The sequence below is a fragment of the Aulonocara sp. 'chitande type north' Nkhata Bay genome, linkage group LG7 (genome assembly GCF_057382095.1).
Source record: "Aulonocara sp. 'chitande type north' Nkhata Bay isolate Kocher_YH1m ecotype deep benthic linkage group LG7, A_spYH_male_GT1.1, whole genome shotgun sequence".
NCBI lineage: Eukaryota > Metazoa > Chordata > Actinopteri > Cichliformes > Cichlidae > Aulonocara > Aulonocara sp. 'chitande type north' Nkhata Bay.
In genome coordinates, this window is record NC_141350.1 from 23,608,578 (window position 1) to 23,621,836 (window position 13,259).

General features: G+C 39.5%; 1 protein-coding gene across 7 annotated transcripts in view; it reads right to left on the minus strand.

Moving 5' to 3' along the window:
* The window catches only part of kif21a (kinesin family member 21A), a 55,773-nt gene that overhangs the window by 31,681 nt on the left and 10,833 nt on the right, over positions 1-13,259 (minus strand). For all 7 annotated transcript variants that reach the window (XM_086299516.1, XM_086299515.1, XM_086299514.1 and 4 more), the window contains exons 2-5: positions 4,760-4,982; positions 1,777-1,959; positions 583-723; positions 129-260 (exon numbers count right to left, since the gene is read on the minus strand). In XM_086299516.1, coding sequence (XP_086155642.1) covers positions 129-260; positions 583-723; positions 1,777-1,959; positions 4,760-4,982 — 679 coding nt within the window. The remainder of the gene's footprint in view (positions 1-128; positions 261-582; positions 724-1,776; positions 1,960-4,759; positions 4,983-13,259) is intronic.

Below are 13,259 nucleotides of genomic sequence, written 5' to 3' on the forward strand. Positions count from 1 at the left end.
CAGCATGTACACACAGATTTTTTTACCCCCAACAATCATTGATAATAAAAAGGAGAAAAAAAAAAGGAAAGAAATGATATTATTGATAAGATCTAACAGACATGATTTGCAGTGATTTATTGACGTACATTGTCAGAGGCACAGACGCGGACTTGGCACAGGTGGATGGTGAAGATGGCATGAGATCGGGAGCTTTGGACGTTCATCTGAGTGCTGGCTGTGGTGCGAGACAGAGCCCCCAGTTTCAGGCACTGCATCATCTACAGAGTCAGGCAGAGCATTAAATATTAATACAATGGTTGAACCCACTTTGAAACATTTGGTGCAAAAAACAACAGCAAAGTCACAAAACAAAGTGCAGTGCTAAAAATATATTTATACTGAATATATGAAGCTTTACTCCAGTAACGCTTGTAGCAGTGCAAAGGTTTATACCCAAGAGTACTGAGTAAATCTTTGATACCAACCTACACACATTTTGTCTTGGGGATGTTTTGTTTTAGAATAAACTGATGCTTAAAGGGAAATCAATGATGTCGCGCTGAACACCTGCATAACAGTGCAACACATAATCTGTGTTACCTCAGCCTCGGAGGACACCGTCCGTGTGGTCACTCCCACTGTGTAGATTCCACCGTTGGCATCTTCATGGATCTTAATGTGAGATTTCTGCTTCATGTCTCGAGTTGAGTCAAAGAGGTCCAGAACTTCCTCGTTGTAAAGCTGCAGGAAGACGCAAGAAAATATTTCAAACTAGTAGGAACAAAAGATTATTCTGTGATTGCTGTGTCGTTTCTGTCTACTACCCTATATTATTATCAATGTTTGCTGTTCTCAGATCTCTTGAAGAGATTCTGAGATCAAGCGTCTCATTATGTAAAAATCAGAACGGAAAAGTTGAATAACTTACAAATTGCAAAAATGCCAGTGGGTGTTATGTCTTTCATACTGTGTACAGGCCAAACAATAAGTTACAGCAGCCCGTACAGTAAACAGCCCTGAGAGGTGAAAGCAATGAGTGTACAGTGAAAGACTCACTGCTCATTAAGGTCACTGCTTTTAGCACACTGTGATCACTGAAGGTGAGTCAAATAACAGAATCAGCTATTTTAAATCAACTCTGCTCTCATTTTGATTATGGCAGTAAAACAGAGCGTTTCATTAGCTACATATTAAAACGTTTTTAGAAAATATCTCTTGAACCACTAAACGACTGAGAAAAAAAGCAGTATACGTTTCACAATATTGGGTCTAAATGATATATAGACATCTCATCCACTGCCAAACAGCTTGGAGCTTTCATTCTCTCTCTTTTTTGTTAAACTTAAAGCAGCTACCAGTAGTTTTAAGGTAATCTGCACCATCTAGTAACTTTTGAAGCCTTAGATCTAAAACGACATCTTATTTGCCATGTGTGACCATCACCATTATACTGCCTCCCCAGCTCAAGATGAGCCTGATGGCCTAGCACAACTGTCAAGTCACATCATCCCTATTAACTCTCTCTATCCAGAGACAGACCTTCTATCACCCCCAACCTGCCCCATAACACCTCCTAATCCCACCGACGACAGCTGCTGCAGTGGTAGTGTGGATATTTTCAAATGACTGAGCACCATGTCAAAGCCTGTTAAACCAGCGGTGTCAACAATATTAGCCTGACCCATGACACTGGAAAGTTTAAGAAATGTGTGTTTTCATTTACTGGGTTAAATTTTGACAACAACAAAAAACAGGTTAAAAAAAAAAAAAAAAAGCTGGAAAGTGGGTGTGTACCTCGAGGAACTGTGCGTTGATTTTAAACTCTGGTACAGGACGTCCCTGCTCCTGGGCAGTCCGCCGGCGCTCTTCAATGCCCTTGAAGAGGTGGTGGACAGCACGGGGGATGATACCCAGCTCTTCGTCTGCTATGTTGACATCGAAGCCAGTCCCCATGGTGTACGTCTTCCCTGAACCAGTCTGGATGGAAAGGGAAGAATAAATATAATAACCGCACACATGGCATTCAGACTGGCCTTCCTGATGACCACGGAAAGCTTTCAAACGTCAAAATTTGCAGAACTTTTAGTTCTGAGAAACATTTTTACTAGACTGATTTATCGCTTTTATTTTATTACAGTGTGGCCTGTTTTAAACTTGTAAAGCTGTCAGCTGCGATCAGTTTCATTTTCCTTCTGTACTGCTAGTAGTAACGTATTATGTTGTGTGATAAAGAGCTGTTACTACTTGCTACTTAGTAAAGCAGAAGTAAAGCATCTCCAATAACTGTTAACTTCACATATCTGTTTAGCAGTTTTTACTTTGAGCTCACAGAGCACTTTGGCTGATTTCTTTAAACAGTAGGGAGCTTTTTTGTGCACATGTCATGTTTTCCACTGGTGTTTCCTCTTTCTGGACATTTACCAGAATGCTGAAATTAACATTAAATATTCAAGTGTGAGCATCGATAATGGATGATCCCAATGAAAAAAAAGAAAAAAAAAAAAGAAACTCGAAAAAACAAAAACAAATAAGAAAAGAAATCTTGCTCTGTTCATATTTTTAAACCTCTGAGGACCAAATCATCATAAGTGGTAACCATGGTAAGGATGGCCCTCAAAAACTAATGTATTACACATTACTCAGTTCTTTATTTAAAGTAACCTGTCACTCTGTAAAATGACCTGAATTGCACTGCAGCATAATTATCAGTTAACAATAGAAACCTTTTTGGCTTTGCATTAGCATGGTGCCTCTGTAGATGCTTGCAAAGATTCAGTGTTAGCAGAGCTCAGTTTGCACAGTGTCTGTTAACTAATTCTGAAAGCACTGGAAAAAATCCATTACGTTTTACACTACAAAATGAGCAGTGTATTTACATTGGAGCTATAAATGAAGCAGGTTCTAGTCCAGGTAAACTTTGCAACTCTGAAAAGTGCCATCTTGTGGCTGCATTTGCTCAGTGAGTTTTACAATCCTACTGACAAAAACATAAAACATTCTGCTGTATTTCACACAGTTTCTTAAAACTAAGCCAGGGCACTGAAGATTCAAAAGTGCTTTAAATATCACTGATTTATTCTCTTTCCTCAACATCAATGCCGTCTGTTTATTTCTGTAACCCAGTCTAGCTGAGTTCTTGTGATGCAGCCGAGTGGGTCGGTCTAAATCTAGATTAGTGCCTCTAAAGCCTAAGAGGCAAGCAGATCTGATCTGGGACAAACCAACCGCTGTGTGCGCTTAATGTGTGGATGTGCTTTGAGAAGTAGGCCAACATTGAGAGAAGCTGTTACTAGGGAGATCCAGGTTAATATGGACACACATTAAAGATGTATATCTGTCTACAAGGTGTGTGCGCTTCACTTCTCTACTGAATCGTATGCAGCAGGAGCTCTGCTGCTAAAGAAACCCGAGTTGTAGGGGGGATGAAGGGGGACCAGAAACTACAGGTTATTTCCATGTAATGGAAATGCTGAAAAAGAAAAACATTTTTAAAAGGCTGGAACTCGTTTTTAGTATTAATTAAACATGATATTGAAAATGAGTGAAAGTGAGAACTACTTACTTCAGGTAAAATTTAAAAAATTTTTAAAACAGTAAAAATTTACAAAAACAATTTCACCAACCCCAGCATGTTAAAATAAAAAGTCCAACAACAATCTAATATCTGAAAGGTTTTGAGGTAGACAACAAATATTTGGCACAAAGTTAAAAATGATTGTGCTTTATGTAACCGTTTAAAAAGACAAGGAAAAAAAACAACATCAAAACATCAAGCTTTGTCTACAAAATTTCAATTTATTGTGCGTAAAGCTTCCTTTGTTAAAAAGTAACTAGCCAAATTGTGACTTTTCGGGTTAAATCTATCCACAAAGTACCAAGAAATCTAACGACAAGAATACATAGCCATCACCACTAATTTTTTTTCAGTGTTTGATTTTACAGCTGACGATGCAACTGGTTGCCGTCGGTGCTACCACTCAGCCTCCTAGCACATATACCCATGGCATCAATTTCAAAATCCTTCGTCACCATGTTCTCGTTTTATTGCATTCACAAGATTTTCAGAAAACTTGATATTTGACCTTGTTGTCAAGGCCACTGGGATTTAATCTTGTCCAACACTTTTAGCAGATGCTCCTATGGTATCAATTTCAAAATCCCATATTCGCAGATTCTCCAGTTATTGCACTTTGCAAATTTGGGTGTCCCCGCCACCCGCCTGCCAGCGGGGTGACAACAATACCCCCATCAGCCTTTTATGGCTAAGGAATAAAACAAAGTTATCAATACCTTACAAAGCTTTATAATGGCAGTATCGCTGGCAGTGATTATGTAAACATCAGTGGCAAATACTCAATGCAATGGAAATATTCTGCTTTTCTTTTTCTTAGTTTGTCATTTGTGATGAATGTAAACAGTAAACATGGCCAAATCTTTAAATAAAAAGACCAACGTAAAGAACCAGTATAAGATGAATAAGATTTTTTTTTTAACTGCAAATCATAGAAAAATGTCTATTTTACTGCACTTTTTCCAGTTATGATGCAGATGCACAAATGAGCACAAATCAGTTTTTGAGCAGTGGAAACAGGCCTTTTTTTTTTTCTGAGTATCAACTTGCAAGATTATAAGTCAGATAAAGAGGGTCAGAGGAGCTCACATGATTTCAAATGCAGATTTTAACAGCCAAATATATTAGTTAACAAGAGAGTATTGTGCATAAAAGACCAGGGACACCAGCAGTGCTGCAGTTTTGACACCAAGGACAAAGACTTGCCTGTCCATATGCAAACACAGTGGCATTGTAGCCCTCGAAACAGCCTTCGATCAGCTTCTCTGTGCAGGTACCGTAGATGGTCTCCTGCTGCGAGTCCATGTCAAACACAAAGTCATAGGTGAAGGCCTTGTCTTTCCCCAGGATCACCTGAGGCTCTCCAGGCATCACATACGTACAGATGTGACATCCCTCAATCTTCTCCCTGGCCAGCTGAGGACGAATCCTGCAGAAAATCCAGAAACAGTGATTAGGCTCTGCCAGGTTTCCTTGTTTCTGTGTACAATAGTGCTAAAAGTTCTATATGACTCGGGCAAAATGCTCCTTTCAGTTAATACAAAGAGAAAAAAAAAGCCATCAGAAATGTGAAAGGGATGCATTACATCGTCACACAAATTCTGACCCTTCTAGGCCAGGATTCTTTCAGCACCATGTCTCACCTGGGTTGCAGGTCACTGTAATATGACCAATTAGAAAAACATTCATCACAAATCTCCAGAAGGAGAGATGTCTCCAGAAAACCATCTCTCCTTTATGCAGAACCAGCCTCAGGGCAGCCATCTGCCAAGACCACTTGAGGTTGAAGAGAGTAATTAGTTCTGCACTTCTGTATAGGTTAGCACAATCATGCTACACAAGAAAGTAAACAGAAGATCAAAGTGCTGTACAGGGATATTATGGCACCTTCTCATTAACAACACACATCTGCATGACATTAAAAAAAGGCATGCAAAAGCTGTGGTTCAAACTGTTCATCTTAACCAAAATTCATCTTAAATCTGTGCACAAGCCACACGTTGTTCTTTTTCAATAGGTAGATCACAGGGACATAGTGGATTAAACATAATCACATCAGCGATAGATGTGTGGATCTGCAGGGACAGGGTCAACACTCTGGATCCTATTGTGACCCAGTATTTTGATCTGTAAAATATGCCAGCTGGGTGAATCTGTGCTTTAGTGTGTCTGTGTGAGCGCATGACAGAACTGCTGTGGTTTTGGCCAACTGAAATCTGGCAGGGATCAACTAGAGTAATGAGAGTGTGGAGGAGTAAGACAAGGTAGACAGTAGCACTGTGTGTGCTCATTGTGCATTTAAAATGAGCATTTCTTTCTTTGTTGAAAGAACAGTACAGCACACACACCACATATCCACAGAGGGCGTGAATTCAAGGACAAACACAAACGGCAGCACTTATTTAATGGTTGGTCAGTCAGTCAGTTTGGTATGTAGGCAGGCAGGTCGGTTGATTGATAACAGGGCGCTGTTAAAATGCTAAGCAAAGAAGCTATACCGAATGACAGCAACATCAAGAAGAACGAACAGGAGAAGCTCAAGAAATGTCAAGGGCTGAGAGAAGAACTCAAGATGTGGAAGGTGAAGGCAACCGTGGTCCAAGCGGTATTCGGAGCCCTCGGTGCAGTGGAGGACCTGAGCAGGGCAAGTGGCAGTTCTAGGAATCGCAAAGATACTGCACAGGACCCTCAAGCTCCGAGGCCTCTGGTTAGAGGACCCGAGCTTGAAGGATAAAAACCGCCTCGCAGGGCGAGAGAGGAATTTCTCTTTTAAACCATCGTAGTGGGAAACTGTTACTTACAGCCCAACATAGAATAAGTACTGATCTTGACCATCTAATCTTGGAGAAACTTTCTTCCATTGGTTTTGAGACAATTCTAAGAAATAGGGCTATTTTACTGAAAAAAATAACTATAATTATGAATTAAAAACAACAACAACCAAGCTTTATTCGTCACATACACAATGATTACACACACATACAACATGCAGTGAAATGTTTTGTGTCCGAGCTGTGGACAGGCTGCAGACGTGGCCACGCCATTCCAGGGTTTGGTTTTTAACATGGGGGTCTAGCCAGGACCCTTACTGGATACTGGGGGGGGGGGGGGGGGGGGGGGGGGGGTGCCCACCCCAAAGGTGTGCAGTCTTACCACTACACTATCCAGCTGCTGAAAATGGCTGGATAAATGATAGATAGATGAAAATAGGATTAAAGACAACCCTCCAAATGTGATCCCTAAATCTGATATGTTTGCCATTTTTCCATTTCAGACAACTTTTTACTGGCTGATAATAAAAATGTAAAAAGAAAAGAAGAAGGTTTAAGGGAAATGCTCTTCAACTGCAAGAGTAAATAAATACATGAGAAATGAAAGTTGAAATGTTTGGCAAACCTGTTTATGTTTCATATATATACACACGTTTCACATTATATGAGTAAGGCTCTACCAGACGTCTCCTTTTAACATGCTCATATTTTTCACTAAATAATTTCTGGGCTTATCAGTCAGAATCTGATGTTCTTATGTAAGGTTTCAGCTTCTACAACATAAAAAAACCCAAGTAATTTCAGTCTATGTTCTGCGCATGTTCAATATGGACCAAAAGAGACACTTTTTCCAAGCGGTTCTTTAGACAAATTCTCTTCATGGGTTCAGCTCACGAACAAGCTTGGGAGAAAAGCACCTGACAGCAGGCTTGCCAGTCCTGAGTGGATAAGGGCCTTATTGTGCCTCTGAGTTCGGGGGAAAACAATACTGTGAAGGGACTACAGTGCAACCATTGTGTCCGCCTGTGTGACAGTGGATCCCAGCACTGACACCAACGCCACGGCTGCAGGATTACACGGCCAGATGGAGGCGAGGGAGGAGAGGTAATGTCCTGTAAGAAGGTCATGCAATGTTGGTGAATAATGAACAAAATGGTCACAGATGTGTACACAGGCAAAAGATGCTTCGCTTGCTGGGACGCTTTTTCATTTGATTGTTTTGATTAAAGCTTCTCAGGTTCTCAGATTTCTTACTGCATCAGTTTTCAGGCGACTGATTTTGTTTGTAGCCACAGAATTTTTTTGAGATCCTAGTGCATAGCACTGAAATACATGAAAAAAGACTTTTAAAAAAAATCTGTGAGTACTCTGAATTTCAATAAGCTGCATGAAAAATGCTCCTTCTACAACCCACAGACCAAACAGCGTTTTTGTGGAAGAGTCCACAACAGTCAAGCCTGAGTGTGGTGCCTCAGATCAGTGTCACATTCACCGTTTTGTGACACGTGCCATTGTGTGTCTGCTGAGAGTGCACTGACGTGCAGAGGTATTTTGGGAACACCAAAAAAGCCTCAGCAGACAGTTTTGGCTGCACTTTGTCTTCTCCTCTGGTCACCATTTGACGCAGTAGAGGAGGATCCATTGTACGTCACAAACCCAAGCGGTTAAAACAGAACTGTCATGGATCCACATAGCAGGAGCAGCCGGAGCAGTGTGTGGCTTCAGGAGATTATGAGGTTCTGCTTTAACTGCACAGTTTGTCTGCACAGTACGTAGAAAGTAACTGAAATGTAGCCTGAAAGTTGCAAATCCTATTTACTCTACAGATATGTAATTGTCCCAGTTAGCCTAAGTGTAAATATGTTTTTAAAAATCTGCCTCAGAAGAGCAACTGAGATACAGAAGCTGGTGTTGCTGCATGTCATCCATGCTCAAAATACAAACCCTGTGTAAGCAAGAGTGCACCAGCCCATGCTACCTTTCAGAGTTAAAGCTCGTGCTCTATTGTATTCATGTCATGTTGCTGTCTTAATGCACAATATGTAATCCTAGTCAGAAAATCGATTAAATTCAGTGTCAAATTTACCGTATTTAACCAATTACATGTTTCCAAGGCCACACGGGGTGGGTGGGGGGTATCTTTGTTGCAGATAATTTAACTCACTAATTGGGTGTGTAATCCTGTCTCTCTGAATACCCTGGGAATCTGATGACATTTCCTAAATTAACTCTGCATTTCATCTGCGCCATCAGGATTTCAGCATTAATATTATACACAGTTATGTTCAATTTTTTTTTCAGAATTATATTCAAACTTGTGTATTAGAACAAATAACTAGCCACCATCTTAGCAATAACAGGTAATTAAAACAAAAAAAGAACTTTTTTGTTGTTTTACTGCTTATAGTCCCAGATATACAGTATATTACTGTGATTGTGCTATTTTTGTGTAGGTGAATTTGACATTAAGAACTTATTAACCTTACTGCTTCAATAGGAGTTAAGAGGGTAGCTCTAGATTGTTTCTCATTAAACGCACTTAATCAAGAGATCAGCAAGTGTGACCTCTTCTGTGAAAGCAGATGTTTTGGCAGTTTGCTCGTGTGGAGCACTCGGTTGCATGTTATCACAAGACACCAGCAATGATCTTAAAGATGTTTCTGTTGCTGCCCATAAATCTGGGAATAGTTATTAAAGCCATTTCCACCAATCTGAAGTCTATTATTCTGCAGCAAGAAAGAGGATTTAAAAGCGGTAAATATTCAGGAGAGGTGTCCCAGGAAAATCATCATAAGCTCAGTGCTCACAGAATGACCAAAAACCCAAGAGCTCCAGATCAGATTCTTCAGACTTCAGTTAACATTTAAAATGTTAAAGTTGGAGAGAGTACAATTTACAAAAGACTGAACAAGTATTGCTTTTTTGGAAATATTGCTTGGAGAAAAGTCAGCTGCAGTTTGCAAAGTTGCACCTTAAACCCCAAGACTTTTGGAAATTTGTCCTTCGGATAAAAGACACCAAAGTGGAGATGTTTGACCATGATGCACAGCGGGACATTTAGAGAAAACCAAACACAGCACATCAGCACAAACACCTCATACCCACCAACATATCAAGCACAGTGGTAGAAGGGTGATGATTTGAACTTATTTTGTAGTCACATGTCCCCCAATCGTTGCGGTGACCACCAAGGTTTTTCAAAGGTCCAATTAAAAACCCAACTAAACTACTATAGACCTTGAGAGCTGAGCATAAAAGAATGCCTGCAGCTGAGATCTGAAGATATAAAGATGAGTGGCCCAAAAGGCCTCCACAGATAACAGACTGATAGTCTTACAGCAATTTACATCATATTATTGCTGCTAAAGGTCCTGCAAGCTACTGAATCACAGTCTGTATTTACTTTTTCACACCATGCTTCTGCATTAATTTCTGAGGATATTTAATAGAAAAAAAATGTTGGACTAATAAATATACACTAAGCACTGATTACACATTCATCCTTTAAAAATATACAGGAGCGGGCACTGGTTTGTGGAAGCTGCCATGTCACTCACCTAGACCACTGTCTTGAATACAGTGGCCAGGATGGGGACTGTCATTTTACCTAAACGTGTTTTATGTATGTGGCTTGAGATCAGCCACAAACATAAAAGTATGCCTTATAAGTTATTCTAATTCAAGGATCACATACAAATCACACTCTCTCTGGCAAACAGTTTGATTAAATTCTTAGATCATATGAGTTTATTTGGCAAGTATTAGACTTCAATATGACAGTTGGATCCACCTGAAAGACAGCTTCACTAACGTATACTGAACTGTATGACTGAATGATTACATTTATACTTCCACACATTCACACGCTGCCAGCATTCAGCTATGAATACTGGATCACGCCCAAACCTGCTACCACACCCCGAATCCCTGGAACTGCCACCAAATCACATTTTCACTGCTACTTAATAAATCATTAAAGGTGCTGCATATCACCTTTCTTTAAAAGGAGGGATGGAGTGCATAAATGTGTAATTGTCTGCCTGTGTAGGACTCCACAAAGTCATTTCACTTTCACCAAAACCTTAAGTTTTAATTTTGGCTGTCTGAAAAAAAAAGTTTAAATGAGATAAATGGTATTAAATTCATGCAATTCCTGCACAACTTTATGCAAGGATTAGTGGTCATTTTTTAATGGTCCCATTTCCTTTTAGTAATCTTATTTCTCAAATGCACACTCCATCTTAGTTTTTGAGGAAAAACACAGTAATCCTTAGTAATTCAAACACAGACAAAGGTCAAAGCTAAGATAAAACTAAAACACCCTCACAATGGTTGTTGTAGATGGGTGAGTGAACAGGCCAGAATTTTATATGGAGATTTGCTGAGGACAGCAGCGTAGCTGCTTCAGATGATGTCACCTGCAACTGGGCTCGTCAAAGCTTCCATGTCCTTCACAGAGGAGACAATTATGTCTGTGTGAATGGCTGGGAAAAGCAGCCGCTGCAGGCTGGTGGCTACATGCCTTCTTATGGTTGTAAACAGAGTAATGAAGCACTGGTTAGTTTAACATTGAATTGCTTTGAGACAGTTTTCATTAGCTTCCTTTATCAGCTCTGAAATATCACTCCTGCACCACCAGGGTGGGGTCCACCTTCTCTAAGCAAGCTCAGAACTAGCCAGGCAAGTTGAAAATAACAGGAACACAAATTGAATTCCTTTGAAGCTCTTTGCTGTCATTTAGAAATACACTTGTATGTGTGTAGGCCTTTCTATGACAATAGCAAAAATCACCTGAACCCAAAGATTTAAAACAAACCAGGTAATTCTCAAAATCTGCAAATACACTACCTTTCATGCATTGTCTTGCTTTAGGTGGAGATGTGTGTAAAGCTCTTTGTTTCGTGCTTGTGCAGATTTATGTTACTTTCCTTCTACTTTATAGAAAAGGGTTTCATGGTGAAGCTCTTACCAAACCAGATATTTTGTACAATTCAAAAAGCCTACCAGCAATTTTAAAGTTCATCAGTTAACCGTTTCTATATTGTGTGTAAACTAAAAGATGATGATGCTGAAAACCTGTGTAGGCCTAACTTTTTGCACATGGACAGCTAAACAAATGAACCAATCCACAATGACGTTGTTATCAATTAAATCTTACCATTTGAGTTAGCTACAAGCATTTTCTCCGTGTAAACATGCTGCATGCTGGCAGAGGTTGCATATTATTACACTTACATGCAAGTAATCAACTCTGCAGTACAGGGATTAAAGCTAAAGCTCTGCTGGTTTGTGCAGGGAAATTGAGAGGCTGACTACATATTTAAAGATATTTTTAACGCAGCTGGAGCAGCAATTATATCTGGCCTTCACCAAAATTAAAAACCTGCGAGAGAGACTTCACTGCAGAAATGAGACATTGGTAGGCAGCAGTGGATGTTACATTCCATCTTTTTCACTTTATGCCTACTGTAGGCATGTTGGCTTACCACCTCAAATGAAGGAGGTGGTAACCAAACAAAGCATTTAAAGAAAACTACCGTAACAATGCACGATAAATGCTTGAAAAAGGTCCTGGGCAGCTTCTATTTGGAGAATCGTTTTAAAGAGTCCCACAGTACAATGAGAAAGTGCATTTTTACCATCAAAAAACTCCAGAAGTGCTTTCATGCTCTGCCCATTCAGCCTGACGGGACCACCTACAGCACCAGACAAAGAGCTGAGAGCAGCATCTACTTTAGACATAATACTAGGCCAGAGAGGAGGGGGAAAAAAAATAAAAAATTTTATATATATATATAAATAAATTTTTGACATCTTACAGCAAGACACAAATCCATCACTAGCAATGTTATTTTTATATATATACACACACTCACACACACATATACATTCTGGACTACGCATGACAATAAAGGGCTGGTGGGTGGTGGGGGTTGCCATGGTGACCAGTAATAGAGGCAAAGAATTAAAGTCATAATCCGATCACAGCAGGATATAATGCTGGTCTGGTCGACCGAAAGATGCCAGGAGGAGGGGCAACAGAAAGAGACTCAGCATCTCGTGGCAGTCATCAAAGACTTGAGGATGAGGTTAAATTGCTACCGGCCCAAGAAATTAGGCAAGAATATTTTCTCCGTCTACAGTGCTCAAGAAATTTATTAGGCCACCACCAAATATAAGGTTTATGACACAACTGCCCTAATTTAACAGTACTGTTAATTTAAAAAAAAAAAAAAAAAAAAAAAATTATACATACATACATACATACATACCTGTAATTGTTAATCCACCAGTATATGCAAGCTCTTTAAATGGAATTATATTTTTCATACTAAAATATACATTTTTATCTTTAATGCTACCAAATACATTTAAAATGTACTGTTACACTGAAAGGGGTAAAACTAGAAAAGCAAAAAATTATTTTTAGAAAGATATTAAGAAATTACAAATTGGTACATTTGAGTTTTCTTGATTTTGTGACACATTAGTTAAGTCCTATTCATCCTCACCACTGTAGCCCAAGCATGAGAAATACCAGTCTACCGACCACTGGGATCATTTTCCCTATTTCAACTTTTAAAACTCAGCCAAGCCCAAAGTAAGAAAGCATTAATTCCACAAGGAGTTGCTGATGGGAAATTAAGTGTATTTTATTATGGTGTGATGCATGAATTAGCCCAAAGCTAAGTTGAGACAAAAGGCTGGCTTCTGTTTAAATTTACTGGCCTGACTCCTACATTTTATCTAAATATGTTTATGAGGATAAAAACAGAAAATAATAAAATAAGGAATTTTCATTTTTCAAAAAGCGTTACAATTATCGTACTACAGTAGTACGATAATTGTAACGTTTTTTGAAGAGTCCCATGGTGGAGGACTCCCTTGTCCTCCACCATGTTTCCAAAGTCATACCCACACACACTATACAGACA